This window comes from Mustela nivalis, assembly GCF_964662115.1.
Source record: "Mustela nivalis genome assembly, chromosome: 1".
In the NCBI taxonomy this organism is placed as follows: domain Eukaryota; kingdom Metazoa; phylum Chordata; class Mammalia; order Carnivora; family Mustelidae; genus Mustela; species Mustela nivalis.
This window is the reverse complement of record NC_139020.1, coordinates 74,588,907-74,610,361: the sequence shown is the minus strand read 5'-3', so window position 1 is coordinate 74,610,361 and position 21,455 is coordinate 74,588,907. Positions and strand designations below refer to the sequence as shown.

The 21,455-nt window shown below is 36.0% G+C and overlaps 1 protein-coding gene across 9 annotated transcripts in view; it reads right to left on the bottom strand.

The window, feature by feature from the left end:
• RNF13 (ring finger protein 13) overlaps positions 1 to 21,455 on the bottom strand; it is a 199,343-nt gene that overhangs the window by 22,923 nt on the left and 154,965 nt on the right. For all 9 annotated transcript variants that reach the window (XM_082682215.1, XM_082682214.1, XM_082682219.1 and 6 more), the window contains one exon: positions 15,968 to 16,061. In XM_082682215.1, the coding sequence (XP_082538341.1) occupies positions 15,968 to 16,061 (94 nt within the window). The remainder of the gene's footprint in view (positions 1 to 15,967; positions 16,062 to 21,455) is intronic.

Below are 21,455 nucleotides of genomic sequence, written 5' to 3'. Positions count from 1 at the left end.
TGGCTAAAACAATCTTGAAAAAGAAGAAATGGAGGCCTCAGATTCTTCGATTTCAAAACTAAGTACAAAGCCACAGTTATTAAGTAATTAAGACAGTGTATATGGACATAAAGATGGATATATAAGGCAAAAGAAAAAAACAGAGTGCCTAGAAATAAACCCTTGCACATGTGGCCAAATGATTTTTGGGTAGGGTGCCAAGACATCAATGGGGAAAGGTCAGTCTCTTTGATAAATGGTGATGAGGAAACTAAATTTCTACACGCGAAAGAATGAAGTCAGACCTATACATAAAAATGAACTCAAAATGGATTAAATACCTAAAAATAAGATCTAAACTCTTAACAAAAAATGTAGGGAAAAAACTTTAGTAGGACACTGGATTTGGCAGTGGTTTCTTGAGTATGACCCCAAAAGCACAGGCAACAAAAGAATAGACAAAAAAAAATTTTTTTTAATTACAACAGATTTTAAAATTTCCACCTGTCAAAGGAAACAATCAAAAAGTGAAAAGGCAACATACAGAATGGAAGAAAATAACTGCAAATCATATATCTGAAAAGTTATTATCCAAAAAATATATATGGAACTTCTAAAACTCAGCAGTGGCAACAAAAATAACCCAATTAAAAACTGAGTAAAGAATCTATTGAAGAGACATTTCCCTAAAGAAGATACAAAAATGGCTAATTGCATAAAAAGCTATTCAGTATCACTAATCAAAACCATGAGAGAGGCCCTTCAACACCAACCAGGAAAGGTAGTATCAAAAGAACAGAAACCAAATGTTAGAAGAATGTAGAAAAGTTGGAAGTGTTATGCATGGTTGGTGGAAATGTAAAATGGCACAGTCATTATTGAAAACAGTACCTAAATTTTTTCTAAAAAAAAAAATTAAGAATAGAATTATTACACCATCTGACAATTCCAACTCTTAGTATGCCCAAAAGAATTCAGAGCTCAAAAAGATATCTGCATACCCATGTACCTAGTAGCATTACTCACAATTGCAAAGAGGTAAAAGCAACCCAAATGTCCATCAACAGTTGCAAGAATAAAGAAAAGATGGTATATACATACAATGGAATATTATGCAGCCTTTATAATAAAGAAGGAAATTCTGGCACATGCTATAACATAGATAAATCTAGAGGACACATTAAACAAAATAAGTCAGTCACAGAAGGACAAATATATGATTTTACTCATATGCAGAACCTAAAGTATTAAAAAGATATAAACAGAAGGTAGAAGAGTGGTTACCAAAAACTGGGAGGACAGGAGAAGGGAAATAACTACTTAATGAGTGTAGTTTCTGTGTTACAAGATTAAAATGTTTTAGACATCTATAATACAATAATGTATTTAACATTGCTGAAAACAGGCTTAAAAATGGTTATGACAGTAAATTTAATATTATGTGTTTTTTAACCATGATAAAAAAAGATTTAAGCAAACACATGAAAGTGGAGGTAAAAACACTTTCTCAGAAAAACAGAACTTGAAGGAATTTGTTCCCAGTAGATCTGTCTTGCAAGAAATGTTAAAATAAGTTCTACAGAGAGAAGAAAAAGGATGTAAGTCAGAAATTCAAATATGTATAGAGGAAGAGTACTAGAGAAGGAATAAATTAAGGTAAAATACTTTCATTTAAAATATTTTATTTCTCTGAGAGAAAGAGAGAGAGAATAAGCAGTGAGAAGGGGCAGAGGGAGAGGGAGAAACAGACTCCCCGGTGAGCAGGGAGCAGCAGCTCTGGATCCTAGGATCCTGAGATTATGACCGGGGCTGAAGACAGATGTTTAACTGACTGAGCCACCCAAGCTTCTCCATTTTTATCATTCTTAATTGATCTAACAGATAACAGTTTGTTCAAAATAACAGTAGAAACAATTATGCAGTTTATATGTATATCTAAATGTTTATATATGCTTATGTATACATGAATGATAGCAATGATACAAGGGATGGAGAGGCAAATAAATTAGGAATATTTTGTTATAATGAGTGTACTGCTTCACTACTTAAAAGTTAGTTGTAAATGTACAGTGCGAACTGGGAAACCACTAGACAAAAATAAAGAAGTGTAATTAATATACTAACATAGGAGAGAAAATGCTCAATTGAAACCACAAAAGGCAGAAAAAGAATGAAAGACAAAAATAGGAAAAAAGAAAGAAGGCAAAAATAAAAAATACAGTAGCAAAATGGTAGATACTAATCCAACTGCATCAATAATCACTTCAAATGTCAGTGGTCTAAATACATCAACTGGTTCAAAACAAGGGAGAGCCAATTATGTGTGATCTACAGGAAACCCATTTTAAATATAAAGACATTGATTAAAATGTCGGGGTCATGCCCCCAAGATGGCGCCGGAGCAGTAGGGACAGCCTAAAAAATAACTGCCCTGGCCACACAGGACTTCGTGCTCCTCACATGACCACCGTGTGCCGCCACTGCCTGAGAGCCCCAGATACCTCCACGTGAACAGCCCTGTGATTGGCTGTATACTCCCTGTTCACGTGAACACCCCTGTGATTGGCTGTTATGCCCTATATAAGGCAAGGGAACTTCCCCGGGAGGGGAGGAGGACCAAGCAGAGGGGAGGAGAAAGATCGACCAGGGAATAAAGAAGAGCTTGTGCATCGACCTGTGTGTGTGTTGCGTCATCTCTGCGGGCAGGGAGAGCCTGACATTAAAAGATAAAGATGGCAGGCGCCTGGGTGGCTCAGTGGGTTAAGCCGCTGCCTTTGGCTCGGGTCATGATTCCAGCATCCTGGAATCGAGTCCCACATCAGGCTTCTTGCTCAGCAGGAGCCTGCTTCTCCGTCTGCCTCTGCCTGCCACTCTGTCTGCCTGTGCTCACTCTGACAGATAAATAAATAAAATCTTAAAAAAAAAAAGATTTCTTAATGTTTGTGTCCATCCAAAATTCTTACGTTGAAGCCTCATCCCCAGCATAATGATACTTGGCACTTCAGGATGTGATTAAGTCATAAGGGTGGAGATTTCACAAATGGTATTAGTGACTTTATAAGAGACCCCAGAGAGCTCCTTTGCTCCTTCTGTCATATGACGACACAGTGAGAAGACAACTGTCTACAAACTAGACATCAAATCTGCAGGCACACAGATCCAGGCTCCATAACTGTGTAAAATAAGTATTTGTTGTTTAAGCCACTCACTTTATAGTATTTTTGTCATAGTAGCTTGAAAAGACTAAAACACATGCTACTAACACCAATAAAAAGCAGAGTAGCTAAAATTCAGAGCAATTTCAGAGCATGTGTGTATATAGATATACACACACATCTATAGAGATCTCTATAGAGATCTCTGTAGAGATCTGTATAGATGTGTGTATAGATCTATACACACATCTCTATAGAGATCTATATATAAAGATCGATATCGATATATCTCGATCGAGATATCGATATATCTATATCGATATATCTATAGATATAGATAGATATAGATTGAGATATTGAGATATCGATATATTGATATATCTAGATATATCTATCGATATAGATATATCTAGATATATTGATAGATATATATAGATAGATATATCTATATAGATCTCTAAAGAGATCTCTATAGAGATCTGTATAGATGTGTGTGTGTGTGTGTGTGTGTGTGTGTGTAAGAAAAGAAGATCTAGAATCAATAATTTAAGCTTTCACATTAGGAAACTAGAAACAAAGAGGAAACAAAACAAAAACAACTAGAAAACAAAGAGGAAATTAAATGCAACGAAAGTACAAGAAAGAGAATAAAAATCCTATTTTATTTTATTGTAGAAATCAACGAAATTGCAAATAGGAAATCAGCAGAGAAAATCAATGAAACAAAAAGCTGGTTCTTTGAAAAGATCAGTAAGTCTCTAGCCAAGCTTAGAAAAAATGAGAAAAAGCACAAATTACTAATATCAGAAATGAAAAAGGGTCATCACTACTGATTCCATGTATATTAAAAGGCTAATGAATAATGTGAACAACTCTACACCCACAAATTTGATGGCAATAAAATGGACCAATTCTTTGAAAGAATCTAACAAAACTCAAACAAGAAGAAACAGTCTCAGTAGACTTGTAACTGTTTAAAAAAATGAATCAATAACTAATAACATACCAAAACAGAAAGCATCAGACCCAACAGTTGCATGGGTGAATTCTACCAAACATTTAAAGAGGAAATATCAAGTCTTTATAATTTCTTCCAGAAAACAGAATCAGAGGGAATACTTCCTAATTTACTCTATGAAATGAGCATCGCCCTAATACAAAAACCAAAGACATTACAAGAAAGTAAAACTATTCTCTCTCATGAACACAGGTGATATTTTCTCAACAAAATATTAGTAAATTGAATCCAACAGTGCTTGAAAAAATTATATAGACCATGACCAAAGTGGGATTCCCAACTAGATCATAGATTCAATGCAATCTCCAACCCCAGCTTTTTTTTTCTTTCTTGGATATGACAAACTTATTCAAAAGTTTATATGGAAGGGCAAAAGGCCAGAACAGCCAACATAATAATGAAGAAGAATAAAGCTGAAGGACTAATACTACACTACATGGCTACAATAATCAATATAGTATGGAATTGGTGGAAGAATAAATATAAACAGGACAGACTAGATGACTAGAAGCAGATCAAATATAGTCAACCACTCTTTGATAACAACAGTGCAAAGGAGAAAGGACAGTCCTTTTAACAAATGGTGCCAGGACAACTGGACATGTCAAAAAAATGAATCTAGAAAAAAGAGAACCTATCAATATGATAAAGAGCATTTTTGAAAATCACACAACTAGTATCATACTCAGTGGTGAATGACCAAAAGTTTTCCTTCTTAGATGAGGAACAGAAAAGGATGCACATTTTCACCACTGCTAGTCAACATTATCATAGAGCATTACTACTAGAGCAGTTAGACCAGAAAGCAAAGGAACCCACATTGGAAAAGAAAAAGTAAAACTACATCTATTTACAGAAGACATGACCCTATATATAGAAAATCCCAAAGAATCCATAAGAAAGCTAATAGAGTGGGTGCCTGCATGGCTCACTTGGTTAAGCGATTGCCTTTGGCTCAGGTCAGGATTCCTGAGTCCTGGGATCAAGCCCCGCATTGGGCTCCTCGCTCCACAGGGAGTCTTCCTCTGTCCTTCTCCCTTCTCGTGCTCTCACTTGCTTTCTCAAATAAATAAATAAAATCTTAAAAAAAAAGAAAGAAAGAAAGCTAATAGGGTCAATAAATTCAGCAGCTGAAGGTTACAAGATTATATAAAAATCAGTTGGGTTCCTATATACTGGCAATGAACAATCCAAAAAGGAAATTAAGAAATCAATTCCATTTGCAATAGATCTAAAAGAATAAAATACCTAGGAAAATGTTTAACAAATGAAGTGAAAGACTTGTACACTGAGAAATATAAGACACTAATGAAGGAAATTAAAGATGACCTAAATAAACAGACTATCCATGTTCATTAATTGAAAGGCCTTATATTAAGATGGTAATAATACTCTAAGCAATCTATGAATTCAATATAATCCCTATCAAAATTCCAACAACCTATTTTGAAGATATGGAAAATGTGATCTCAAATTCAAATGTAATTGCAAGGGATCCTAAATATCTGAAACAGTCTGGAAAAAGAAAAAAAGTTGTAGGACTCATTTCCCAGTTCAAAATATACTGCAAATCTAAAGTAATCAAAACAATGTAGTAATGGCATAAGGACAGACATACAGACCAATAGAAGAGACTGGTGAAACATCATTCAATAACAAAAGACTCTCTTCAACAAATGGGGCTGAGACTATTGCATTTCCATGCACAATATATATAAAAATCTTGGAGCCCTACCTCACACTATATATAAAAATTAACTCAAAAATACAGAGAAATCAGAACACTGTACTGCTGCTTGGAATGTAAAATAGTGTAGCAGCTGTAGAAGACAATATGGGCAGTTACACACAGAATTTCCAAATGACCCAGCAATACAACACTTCGGTATGTACTCAAAAGAACTGAATTTAGGAACTCAAACATATGCTTTTACAATTTTCACTGCAGCATTATTCACAATAGTCAAAAGGTAGAAGCAACCCACATGTCTACTAACAGATGACTAGATAAACAGAATGTGGTAGAAACACACGATGGACTATTACTCAGCCATAAAAAGCAATGACTTTCTGGGGATCCCATGGAGAAGATGGCAGAGTAGAAGGACCTAAGTCACCTCATCCCATGGTTACAACTAGATAACACCTACATTTGTGTAAATGACCAAGAAAATGACCTAAAGATTGGCAGAACAGACTTTCCATAACTCAGTGTAGAGACAACACTGAAAAGGGAAGGAAGGGTGGAGATGTCAGGAGCTAAATGGGACTGTCCAGGGCAGCGAGGAACACCATATGTACAGAAAGGGGAGAGAACCAGACCTTCATACAAAGCACTCCAGGCACAGGAAACCTGCATGAAAACCAGAAGGTCATAATTTTGTGAGTTCTTAAAATCAGCTTAACAACAGGAACTTTAAAAATCAGCAGTCTCCACCCTAGGAAAGCTGAGGGAGGGTGACAAGAAATGGAGTCCACACCCTTAAAGAGACAGCACAAAAAACAGCCCCACAGAGATATAGCATAGAAGCATTAGTTTGGGGGAAAAAAAATGCGTGGGGTATACAGGAGGAAGATTTGGTTAACAATTTTAGAATGCATACTGGATGGGAAACTTCTCCAGGAACAAAGGAGCCAGAAGGCCCTCATTTCTTTCCATCACCCCTGAGCCTAGACACATGGACACCTGTGGGAATCAGTGTAGCACCAAGATTTCCCTCCTAACTTGCTAACAGTGTGCCCTACCCTTGCATTCTCCTATAGACCTGCCTTCTCCAATATGCCTTAGGCTGGAGGCCATCCAAAGTAGTGCCACAAAGCAGGGCCAACAGGAACCAGTACCTCTCCAAAGTGACTCCTGCCCCCAGGGAGAGGGAAAGATAACCATACACACTATTCCAACTCTACCCCAGCAGTGGGCTGAGGGCAGATATCTGGTCTGACTGCAGGCCCCACCCACTAACAAAAGCTTCTCGGGGGACAACACACGGACAGTGCCCTGAAGTTACATGCTACTGCACCTCTGGAGAATGCCTGGTCTCAGTTCAAGCCAAAGGTGGCCTCAGACTGGCCCACTAACAACACAGGGACCAGACCCTCCCCAGAATGGGCAGAGAGCCATTGCAGATAATGGGACTAAAGGCAGAAGCAGCTCAGCCACAACAGTGGGGCACACATAACATACATTGCAAACACCCCTGAAGCACCCAGTTCTGGTGAACAGGAGACACTGCACTGCAGGGCGCTACAGAACCGCTTCTTCAGAAGGCCACTACTTCCAAGAGCAGGAGACACACAGAAACAGATGCAGAGACAGAAAAAATGAGGAGACAGGGGACTATGTCCCCAGTGAAAGAAAAGGACAAAAATCAAAGCAAACAAAACAGAGATACGTAATATGCCTAATAGAGAATTTAAAGTAAAGGTCATAAAAATACTCATGCGACTTGAGACAAGAGTAGAGGACCTCAGTGAGACTCTCAACAAAGAGAGAATATAAAAAATAACCAATCAGAGATGAAGAACTCAATAACTGAAAATACACAAGAGGGAATAAACAGTAGACTACAGGAAGCAGAAAAATGGATTAGTGACCTGGAAGATAGAATAATGGAAAGCAATCAAGATGAAGAGAGAAAAAATAATAAAAACTGAAAATAGATTTAAGGAATTCAGTGACTCCATCAATTTGCATTATAGGGATCACAGAAGAGAAAGAAAAGGAAGAAGATAACTTACTTGAGGAAATACTAGCTGAGGGTGCCTGAGTGGCTCAATCAGTTAAGTGTCTACCTTCAGCTCAGGTCATGATCCCAGGATTCTGGGATCGGGCTCCCCATCAGGCTCCCTGCTCATGCTTCTCCCTCTCTGCCTGTCACTCCCCCTGCTTGTGCACACTCTGTCAAATAAATAAATAAAATCTTTAAAGAAAAACAGGAAGGAAGGAGGGAGGGAGAGAAGAAGGAAGGAAGGAAGGAATACTAGCTGAAAGTTGCCCCAATTCCAGGGAGGGAAACAGAAATCCAGACCCGAGAAGCAAAGTGAGCCCCCAACAAAATCAACCTAAGGAGGTCCACACCAAGACACACACAGTAATTAAAATGGTAAAAAGTAGGGATAAAGAGAGTTTTAAAAGCAGCAAGTGAGAACAGTTATAAACAAGGGAAATCCAATAAGGCTACCAACAGATTTTTCACCAGAAACTCTGCAGGCCAGAACAGAGTGGCATGATATATTCAAAGAGCTGAAAGAAGGGAAACAAAACAAAACAAAACAAAACTCCAGCCAAGAATACTCTATCCAGCAAGGCTATCTTTCAGAAGAGAAGGAGAGAAATGGTTTCCTAGATAAACAGAAGCTAAAGGAATTCATCACCATTAAACCAGTGCTATGAGAAATGTTAAAGGAACCCTTTGAGTGGAAAGATCATAAGTAGGAGTGTGTCTACAAAAATCAGTCAAGAGATTCAGAAAATAAAAGGATGTAAATTTTGATACCATATACCTAAAAAAAGTATAGGAGTACAGAAGAGGAAGGAGTAAAGAATGGGCTGAAACTTAAGCAGTCAGAAACTTAATATAGATTGCTATATGCAAAAGATATTATATACAAACCTAATGATAACCACAAATCATAAATCAGTAAGTGGTATGCAAAAAATAAAGAAACCCAAATATATCACTAAACTAGCCATCTGTGAGAGAAGAGAACAAAAAAGAGAAGAATTATTAAAACAACCATAAAACAAGTAACAAAATGGCAGTAAGTACCTATCAATAATTACTTTGACTATAAATGGACTAAACACACTAATCCAAAAGTGACAGAATGGATAAAAAGCAAAACCCATCTATATGCTGCCTACAAGAGACTCACTTCAGACCTAAAGATGCATGTAGATGGAAAGAAATAGGATGGAAAAGCATTTACCATGCAAATGGAAGTAAAAAAAAGCCAAGGTAACAATACTTGGAGCCTTTAAAATTAGACTTAATTAGATTTAGTCTATTTAAAAATAGACTTTAAAACAAAGACTGTAACAAGGGACAAAGGACACTATATCATTATAAAGGGAACAATCCAACAAGAATATTCAACAATTGTAAATAGTTATGCATCCAGCATGGGACCACCCAAATACACAAAGCAGCTAATAAAAACATAAAGGGAACTAATTGATAGTAAAACAATAACAGGTGACTTTAACACCCCACTTACATGAATGGATAAATCATCCAAACAGATTTTAAACCAGGAGTTGGTTCTGATAAACCTTTAGACAGACTCATCAAAGAGAGAGAGGACTCAAAAACAGAAATGATAGAGGAGAAATAACAACCGAAACCACAGAAATACAAAGGGTCATAAGAGAATATTATGAAAAAGTATATGCCAACAAATTGGATAACCTAGAACAGATGAATTCCTAGAAACATAAAGTCTTCCAAAATGAGGAAGAAAAAGAAAATGTGAACAAAGCGATTAACAGGAATGGAATGGAATTAGTAATCAAAAACTCCCAACAAGCCAAAGTCCAGGACCAGATGGCTTCACAGGTGAATTCTAAAAAACATTTTTTTCATTTTAAGATTTATTTGAAGAGGAGAGAAAGAGTCTCAAAGAGATTCTGCAATGAATGCAAAGCCAGACATGGGACTCAATCTCATGACCCTGAGATCACAACCTGAGCAAAAACGAAGAATCGGCCACTTAATTGACTGTACCACTCAAGTCCCCTATGAAACTTTTTGAAGAACAGTTAATACCCAATTCTTATCAAACTATTCCAAAAAATAAAAGAGGAAGAAAAGCTTCCAAATTTTTCATTTTGTGAGGTCAGAATTATCCTGATACCAAAACCAGTTAAAGACACCACAAAAAAAGAGAACTATAGGCCAGTATCTCTGATGAACACAGATATTAAAATCTGCAACAAAAATATTAGCAAACCAAATACAACATATATTAAAATAAAATCATTCACCACGATCAAGTGGGATTTATTCCCAGGATGCAAAGGTGGCTCAATATTCACAAATCAGCCAACTTGTTATATCATATCAATAAAAGAATTGGGTGCCTGGGTGGCTCAGTGGGTTAAGCCTCTGCTGTCGGCTCAGGTCATGATCTCAGGGTCCTGGGATCGAGTCCCGCATCAGGCTCTCTGCTCAGCAGGAAGCCTGCTTCCTCCTCTCTCTCTCTCTCTCTGCCTGCCTCTCTTCCTACTTGTGATCTCTGTCAAATAAATAAATAAAATCTTTAAAAAACTAAAAAATAAAAGGATAAAAAATATATGATGATTTCAATATTTCATGCAGAAAACTGTATCATGGATAAAAACTATATGATGACTTCAATTTTTCACGCAGAAAAGTCATGACAAAATACAACATCCATTCATGATAAAAAAAAAAAATCCTCAACAAAGTAGGTTCAGGGTTCAGAGGGAACATACACCAACAAATTAAAGGCCAAATATGAAAAACCCACAACTAACATCATATATAACAGGGAAAAGGGGTGTCCATAAGGATGTCCATTCTCACTACTTTTATTCAACATTTTACTAGAAGTCCTAACCACAGCTAGGATAACAAAGAGAAATAAAAGACATCCAAATTGGTAAGAAAGAAGTAAAACTTTAACTATTTGCAGATGACATGATACTATTACACAGAGAACCCTAAGACTCCACCAAAAATCTACTAGAATAAATGAATTCAGTAAGGTTGCAAGATAGAAAATCAATATACAGGGGCGCCTGGGTGGCTCAGTGGGTTGGGCCTCTGCCTTCGGCTCAGGTCATGATCCCGGGGTCCTGGGATCGAGCCCTGCATTGGGCTCTCTGCTCAGCGGGGGGCTTGCTTCCCTCTCTCTGTGCCTGCCTCTCTACTTGTGATCTCTGTCTGTCAAATAAATAAATAAAAATCTTAAAAAAAATCAATATACAGAAATCCATTGCATTTCTATATACTAATAATGAAGCTGTAGAAAGAGAAATTAAGAAAATAATCCCATTTACAACTTCACCCAAAATAAAATACCTAGGAACAATCTTAACCCAGAAGGAGAAAGACCTTACTCTGAAAACTATAAAATATTGATTTAAAAAAATTGAAGATGACACAGAGAAATGGCAAGATATTCCATGCTCATGAATTGGAACAACAAATATTGTTATAATGTCCATACCATCCAATCTATTATTTAATGTAATCCCTATCAAAATACCAACAGCACTTTTCACAAAACTAGAACAAACAATCCTAAAATTTGTATGCAACCACAAAAACACCCCAAAAGCCAAAGGAATCTTGAAAAAGAAAAACAAACCTGGAGGTACAATAATCCTGAATTTCAAGATATAGCACAAAGCTGTAGTAATCAAAACAGTACGGTACTGGCACAAAAACAGACACATAGATCAACAGAATGGAATGGAAATAAACCCAGAAATAAAACGATGATTATATGGTCAATTAACCTTTTGCAAAGGAAACAAAAACATCCAATGAGAAAAAGACAGTCTCTTCAACAAATGGTGTTGGGAAAACTGGGACAGCCTCATGCAAAAAAATGGAATCGGATCACTTTCTTACATCATACACAAAAATAAACTCAAAATGAATTAAGGACCTAAATGTAAGACCTGAAACCATAAAAATCCTAGAAGAGAATACAGGGAGTAATTTCTCTGACATTGGCTATAGAAATGTTTTCCTAGATACGTCTCCTGAGGCAAAGGAAACAGAAGCAAAAATAATCTATTGGGGTATAATAAAATCAAAAAGCTTCTGCACAGCGAAGGAATCAACAAAGCTAAAAGGCAATCTACTAAATGGAAGAAGATATTTGCAAATGGCATATCCAATAAAGGGTTAATATCCAAAGTATATAAAGAACTTATAAAAACTCAATGTCCACTATTAAAAAAAAAAACCAAATCCAAAAAACCCCCTCAATGTCCCAAAACCAAATAATCCAATTAAAAATGGGCAGAAGACATGAACAGACATTCCTCCAAAAAAGATATACAGATCACCAACAGATAAATGAAAAATCCTCAACATCACTTATCATCAGAGAAATGCAAGTCAAAAGTAATGAGATATCACTTTACACCTGTCAGAATGGTTAAACTCAACAACACAAGAAACAACAGGTGTTTGAGAGGATGTAGAGCAACAGGAACCCTGTTGCACTAATAGTGGGTGTGCAAACTGGTGCAGCCACTCTGGAAAACAGTATGGAGTTTCCTCAAAAAGTTAAAAATAGAGCTACCCTAAATCCAGCACTCAGACTAATGGATATTAATCCAAAGAAGACAAAAACACTAATTCAAAGGGATACATGCACCCCAATGTTTTTAACAGCATTATTAACACCAACCAAGATATGGAAGCTGTTCAACTGTCCAACAGTTAATAAATGGATTAAGAAAATGTGATATAGATATACAATGAAATACTATTCAGCCATAAAAAAGAATGAAATCTTGCCTTTTGCAACAACACAGATGGAGCTAGAGAGCATAATGCTAAGCGAAAGAAGTCAGAGAAAGACCAATACTGTATGATTTCACTCACAGATGGAATTTACGAAACAAACGAGCAAAGGTGGGGAAAAGAGAGAAAGGCAAACCAAGAAACAGACTCCTAACTATAGAGAACAAACAGAGGGTTAACCAGAGGGGAGTTTGGTGGGGAGATGGGTGAAATAGGTGATGGGAATTCAGAAGGGCACTTGTCATGATGAACAATGGGCGATTGAAAACTTTAAAAAAATGTAATTCAAAAATGGGAAAAAATTCAATCATATTATTTTGGAATGAATATACAGGTGGTAAAACCCAATAGAAAGACAATGAAATAATTATCATAAGCCTGAATGACTACTTCCAGTGAGGAAAGTATTGTGATCCAGAAGGGTAAACAGTAGTTTCTGGTGCACCAATCATGTTCTGTTTCTTGAACTAGATGGTTCCAGAAATATGTATCTTAGATGTTTTTTGTATACATGTTATACTTCACATTAAAAAAAAAAAAAACAGGATAATAAGGATAAAACACCAGTCCACACAGATGAATACAGCTAGAGAAAAACATAAATATGTTGACTGGTTCATAACCATAAACCCGACAGAGAGGTTTGGGCTGTCAGGTTATCATATTATATTTCCCTGGTCCATCTGCACAATTATACTCCTAGAAATATTTTATACCTTTCTGTTCTGAAACCTCCAGCATCTCCCCTCCCATCCTCATCTTCAGTTAATTATTGTTTCCCACCTCCCTGAGAAAAATGGAAGTAAAGGAAATTTCCACAGACCTACCACCATAAATACCCATGTCCCAGAATTTTACACCCACATATTCTAACTTCCATCAGGGCTCAGTTCTCCATGCTACCATCCTAAGGCTAGTCCACCTATTTGTGTACCAGATCCCATTCCTTCTTGCCTTCTCAAAGACAGGATGACAGCTACTCTCCCATCTGTCACTCATGTCATCAATTTCCTTCAGTAAACGTGCTGTTATTTCTTAACCCAACATCTCTACCAACTGCTACCACATTTCTTCCACTTTTAGTTAAATTTCTGTTTAAAGTTGTCTGCAGTTACTGGCTCTGATCCTTCTCCTTCCATTCTCTCCTAAACCCACCACAGTCTCGGGTTTTTTCCTGTCAAAACTGCTCATCAAGATAATAACTTCTAATGGCCAACTGTTGGCTTCATCTTCCTTATTTATCAGGAGCTTATCACACAGGTTATATCACTTTTCGCTCTTTGACAGATTTGCATCACTTTGGTTTTTGGTAAAGCGCACTCTTCTGATTTTCCCCTTATATAACTGGCCATTCCTGCTCCGTCTCCACTGCTAGCTGATTCCTCTTCTTCCTTAATGTTAGAATGTCCCAAATATGTCTTTGGTATTCTTCCATACACCTATACTCATTCTCTTGGTACCATCATTCAAGACTCATGATTTAAATACATGTTTATGCAACACCTCCAGTTCAGATCTGTCTCTTAAACTCTAGACTCATTTATAATGTCTATAAGACATCTGAGATTCCACAGGTCCAAAACTTACTTGCCCAATTTTCCCCCCAAAACCACTCCACCCTTACTAACCATCCTTATCTCTATTTTAAGGCAATGCCATTGCTAAAACCAAAAACTCTGGTGTCATCCCTGTTTTCTCTCCCCCAACTAGTCCATTAATAAATACAGTGTATTCCATCTTCCAAACATATGAATTTAAGATTTTCTTTTAATTTAAATTTAATTTAAATTTTAGGAATTTAAGATTTTCTTCACCTCCTCCACTGCTACCACTCAGTCTAACCCACATTCATACCTCACTTGGATTATTGCAATGGCCTCTTATCTGGTCTCTCTATGTATACATACCCTTGACCCTCTACACCCTACTCTTAGCAGCAGAAAGACCCTTTTTTTGTTTTGCTTTGCTTTGTTTTGTTTAAAGATTTTATTTATTTATTTGACAGACAGAGATCACAAGTAGGCAGAGAGGTGGGCACAGAGAGAGAGAGGAGGAAGCCGACTCCCCGCTGAGCAGAGAGCCAGATGCGGAGCTCGATCCCAGGACCCTGAGACCATGACCTTAGCCGAAGGCAGAGGCTTAACCCACTGAATCACCCAGGCGCCCCCGAAAGACCCTTTTAACATTTAATTACGTATTACCTTCTCCCCCCACTCAAAATCCTATAATGGCTACTCATCTTACTCAGATAAAAAACCAACTATGTATGCTAGGACAATACCACCTTTCTTTTTTTCTGGGTTTAGGAAGCATAAAAATAAACACAAAATGGATTTTAAAAAAGTGATTCCTAAAACCAGTTCTTAAACCACTTCTGGCCTGTGAATAATTTTTATGTACTCCACAGTGAATGAGGACAGTGCAGTACATTTTTATAAATGTGTCTGTTTATTCCTTTTAACATGTGGCTTTTCCTATTTTTTTTTGTTAATGTTATATTTTTAATCAAATAACAGTTATTGTAAATGGAAGGTTTTTAAAACACATTATTACTTGGAAAATAAAATTTTGGCAGAACTAAATTCTAATGTCTTCCCCATTTCTCCTTTCTATTCATTTTTTTCTGAATTAAAAAACAGAATACTTTTCATGGTATATGGAATTGAAAAGTCTGGGACTACTAGCCAAAAGGATTTAATAAGCATGTACTATAGCATAGGTAGGAGAAATTATATTGACTAGATTATTAGACCCCTCCCCAGCTCTATCAGGACTGGCTGTGTGACATTAAAGTTTTTTGTCTCTCTGATCCTCTATTTCCTCATCCATAATGCCCATTAAAGTATCCATTTCATAGAAATATGAAAATTAAATGAGACGATATATTTAAAATATACTGACATATAATAGCCACATGTGTATTTAGTTAACGTAACTATTAACTTTGTATTTAGTTAAATAGTGATATATGGTGGGAGAGAGAAGGAGGATTAGTGGGAGTAGATCATATTAATGCACAGAAGTATTTTATCCATTTAGGTTGAGAACTGCTGACAGATGGTGATAATAAAAAGCATTTAGGTCAGTTTCGTTATTGTTTGTAAATTCTCTGCCGACCATTTACCCCCTTCTTGCCTTGACCAGCATATACCACAGCAAAAAAACCCCCATCTTCCACATTCACTCACTATTAACAAAGTATTAGGCATAGTATGTGGCAAGGACTCAGCAGGTAGTATTAGAATGAGGTCATCATGGATTCTTAAATAAACAAATGGTGATTATTTAGAAAATTAAAATATTCACTTGACCTTTTTTGAATTTATGTATGGGGAGTTTCTTAAGTTGATCTTTACGAAGTCTGTTTCTTCTAGCTCTATGTCTGTCCTGGACAAATTTTGTGATCTAAAGATAAAGAAAAAAAAGAAATCAGACATAAAACATGCAAATGGAAAACGGCCATTACAATAATAGACATGTTTCTGGATAGCTGCTGCAAATCAATTCAATTTACTTAAGCCCTAATTGCAATATCATTAATTGAAGCACTAATTACATAAGTAGTTTACCTCAAATTATCCTTTGAGTTTTTAATCATTCACCGAAGTTATCTTTATCTACTCTAATAGAAACATTATAAATAACATAGAACTATTTGTTTGCAAATATAAATGATAGACCACAAGTTACAAAGACTCCACTGGATCAAGAAAGCAGAGTTGAATTCCTGTAAGTTACAAACTAATAATATTTTCAAACATACATTTATTAGTCACTGCACTTTCAGTTGTAGCAGCAAACTGAATAGAAGTATTATAGAACACCTGTACTATGAATACTCAGGAATGCTGGATAAAATATACAAAATATTTTCAAATATAAGTGACTGTGCTTGCAAGAATGCAAAGGAAGTCTACAGGACAGAGCCAAATACCAAAAGTGACATCCATAAAAAGAAAATCTTGATAAGTTTGACTGTGTCAGTAAGGACTTCTATCCTCAAAACACACTTAAAAAATAAAAGACAAACCACAGAATGAGAAAAAATACTTGCAAATTCCATATTTGATACGAGATTTGTATGAGAATTTATGAAGAACTCAAAAACAATAATAAAAAACAACCAACCCAACAGAAAACAAATGGAAAAAATATTTGAATAAACAGTTTACCAAGAAGACAAACGCATTGGCAAATAAGCACTGGAAGAGATACTCAACATAATTAGTCAAGGAGAAATGTCAATTCAAATCACAAATGCCACTATACACCTATGAGAACGACTAAAATTAAAAAGACGAACTATATCAAGTGTTGGCAACGAAGTGGAGGAACTGTCATCATGATACACTACTGTTATAACCACTTTGGAATGCTGATGGTTTTTATAACGTTAAACACACATTTACCATACGACTCAATCACCCCACTTCTACTTATATGTACCCAATAGAAATGAAAGTATGAATCAATATAACAACCTGTACACAAATGTCCATGTCAGCTTTATTGTAATATCCAAAAACCAGAAACAACCCTAATGCCTATCAAAAGGTAAATGGATAAACAAAACTGTGATTTATTTATACAATCAAACAGAACTGGGTTAAAAAAAAAAAGTCAATATACTCAATATATGAATCTCAAAATACTTATCCTGAGAGAAAGAAGACAGACACAGAAGAGTACATAATATATAATTCTATGTGTATAAAGCTGAAAAAAATGCAAACTAATCTATAGTGACCAAAAGCTGATCTGTGCCTAGGGATGGGGCTGGGAAAAGGATGAGGACATGAAGGAGTGAGAGGAAGTGCTGGAGAGGATGTGGAGAAAGGAGAACCCTCTTAAACTCTTGGTGGAAATGCAAACTGGTGCAGCCACTCTGGAAATCAGTAGGGAGGTTCCCAAAAAAGTTAAAAACAGAGGTACCCTATGATCCAGCATTGGCACTACTAGGTTTTTATCCATAGGATAGGATTTTATCCATAGGATACAAATATAATGATATGAAGGGAACCTGCACCCCAATGTCCACAATAGCCAAAATAAGGAAAGAGCCCACATGTCTATCAACAGATGATTGGATAAAGAAGATGGAATATATATGTGTATACACACACACACACACACACAGACCTCAATATTACTCTGCCATCAAAAAGAATAAAATCTTGTCATTGGCAACAACACAGATGAAACTAGAAGGTATTATGCTAAGTGAAATAAGTCAGTCAGAGAAAGACAAATACCATATGATTTCACACATACATGGAATTTAAGAAACAAAACAGATGAACATAGGAGTAGTGAAGAAAAAATAAAATAAGATGGAAAATTCAGAGTGAGGCAAACCATAAGAGATGCTGTACTCTTGGAAACAAAATGTGGGTGGATGGAGGGGAGAAGGGAAATGGAAGGGATAGTTGGGTGATGGGCATTAAGGAGGGCATTTGTAATGAGCACCAGCTGTTATACGCAACTGATGAATCACCAAATTCTACCTCTGAAACTAATGAAAAAAATAAAAAGCAGAAATTCAGGAGACAGAGAAAAAAAAAAAAAGGATGAAAGTGAAGACTTTAGAATGTAACTTCTACCAGAATCTAGGCTACTTTACACAAGGCATTTTTACCTATTTGGTTCACTGATGAATCTTTGCACCCCAAAGCAGTGCATCATAGATGCAAAATACTTGTTGAATAAAAGGAACAAGAGAAAATACTCAAGGTCTACTTCTTTGAAAGACAAAACAGGTAAACTTCTGATAACACTGTGAAAGGCATGGACAAATATGAATAAAGAGAACTCATTTCACATATAGTGTAAATTCTCTTTAAAAAACAGAAACTCTCTTTAAATTGTTATGTGAGTGGCATTTGATTCCAGAGAAGGCACTTGAAAACAGATAAAATAGACAATTTCTTAAAAATATAATTTAGGGGGTACCTGGGTGGCTCAGTCAGATAAGCATCTGACTCTTGATTTCAGCTCAGGTCATGATCTCAGGGCTGTGAGATCGAGCCCTGCATCAAGCTCCACACTGGGCGTGGTAGTAGAAAAAGACAACCATCTATCTGAATGTCCAGATGACTATGAGAAAAGTCAACAGACCTAGATTATTTTGTAAACAACCTTCACCAAAAACTGATATATAATCCCAACTCTATCAAAAACTATTTTAGGAAACAGAAAATAAGGGTTATTAGTATTATGGGTCTAGTTACTTATTTGTAACTGCTTTTAAGTGGACCCATGCAGTTCAAACCCATGTTGCACAAGGATCAACTGTATGGTAAAATAACACTAAACTTACTATCTTAACCATTTTTAAGTTACAGTTCTGTGGCATTAAGTACATTCACATTACTGTGCTACCATCACTGCCATATATTCATAAAACTCTTTTCATCTTGCAAAACTGAAACCCTGTACTCATTAAACAGTAATTCCCTACCCTACCCTCCCTACAGCCCGTGGCAACTACCATTCTACTTTCTGTCTCTGAATCTGACTACTCTAGGTATCCCATATAAATAAAATTGTACAGTACTGGTTCTTTCATGACTAGCTTTTTTCAAGTGAGCATGTCTTTAAGGTTCGTCCACATTGTACATGTATTAGAATTCCCTTCCTTTTTGAAGCTAACATTCCATTGTATGTCTATACCACATTTTGTTTATCTGAAAACCCATTTTGTTCATGCACTGATGGACAATTTGGTTGCTTCCACCTTTGGGTATTGGAAATAATGCTATTATGAACAAAGGCGTACAAATATCTGTCCAACTCTGTCTTCAAATCTTTTGGTTATATACCCAAAGTGGAATTGCTGGATATGATAATTTGTTTAATTTTTTGAGGACTTGTCATACTTTTTTATACAGCACCTGCTCCATGTGCTAATGGACTGTCCAGTTTGATGTGAAGACTATTCTAGGAGTGCCTAGGTGGCTCAGTAAGTTAACATCCAACTCTTGATTTCGGCTCAGGTTATGATCTCAGGGTTGTGAGACTGAGCCCTGCTGGGTATAGAATTGGCTTAAGGGTCTCTCCCTCTCCCCCTCCTCTCTCAATCCTATCTCCCTCCCTCCCTAAAAAACCAAAATGAAATAATTCCATTAAAAAAAAAAAAGATTACTCTGGTCCCATAATACTAAAACTTTCCCTTACCCAGACATTCAGAATGCTAATATTTTATTTTGGATTTTTACATCTATGTAAAAGTGTAGAACTAAATGGTCCATATTAGAAATCAGAGTAATCCAAAATGTAAAGACAAAATTTATACATGATAATCAAATACAAGGATTTTTAAAATTTACAAAATAATGTAATCCCACATAGAGTAAAAGAGAAAAAACACAATGATCATTACCACAGGTAAAAGATATATAATTCAGCACCCATTCATCATTAAATAAGGAAAAAGAAAATTTTTATTTCTAATCCTTATACAGTCTTTTTTTCTCAGTTTACCAGAAAGGACAGCATAATGTTAAATAGGAGGTTCAACAATAAGTAGCATTTTTTTGTTGTTTCTGCTTTCAAGAAGTCTTCTAATAAATTAACCATTTAATGATATTCATTTTTAGTTTTTAGTCAATAATCTTTATTGATTTAAGGGTATTTACATCTACTCATACTCTGCCAAGGGCATTTTTTGGTTATTCTTTCTATTCTATTTTCTACACTAAAAACCTAAGGGACTCAATAAGTTCACATTACCAGAGTAGAATTCAGCAAGTTTGTAGATACAAGATTAATATATAAAAATGATGTCCAGTGTCTAAATCTTGGTTTCTAAATATAACTCTTCAGTAAAAGAAACCAGGGTTCCTTGGAGAAATGTCTAATTTTAGGGGTGGAGCAAGAAAATATAAGATGAATCTGAAGCTTCTTACTGTACCAGATACAAAAGAAGTGCTTAGAAAAACTAAAGGATGGATCAAATGAAAGGGACACATGACCTAGCTTGACAGAGCTCTCCATGGCCAAAGGTCAAAATTTGAACATAAATAAAATGGCACTGGATTATAAACCAAGGTATAAAATAAATATACAGGAGTACACATTAATATAAATAAATGATTGAATAAATAAATAAATGCCAAGAAGAGATAGATACATCTTTTTCACAAAAGAATTCCAAATAATATATAGATACTCTCTCCTACTCCCCACTCTAGATCTTGCTTGTCCCTCCTCAGTTTTAGGGGTGCTATACAAGTGCCTCACTTCCAAAGTAAGAACAGAAAAAGAGAAAAATATTAACTTCATAGTGGAGAAACCTGGCTTAACCAAGGAATGAATGTTAATACCATTAGTGATGTTATGCAGATATCATGTACTCCATGACGTAAGAAGGGCACTTCACCTCTGTTTTTAAAAACTTATTCCCCCAAGAAACCTATAACACAATGTAATCATAAGAAAAACATCAGATTGAGGGACATTCTATAGGATACCTGGCCACGTCTCCTCAAGACTGTCGAAGTTATGGATAACACAGAGAGACTGAGACTGACAAGACTATCAGAGAACAGAGGAGCCTGGGAATACATACTAACTAAATAAAATAGTTTTTATTTGGAATCCTGGAACAGGATTTTTGTTTTGGATCCTGGAACAGAAAGACAACATTAATGGAAAAACTGATGAAATCTATACAAAGTCTGGAGTTCAATTACTAATAATGTACCAATGTTAGTTTCTTAGTTTTGACAAATGGACCACGATAATGTAAAGTGGGGAAACTAGATGAGGAAATGTACAAGAACACTCTTTTTTGAAATTTTT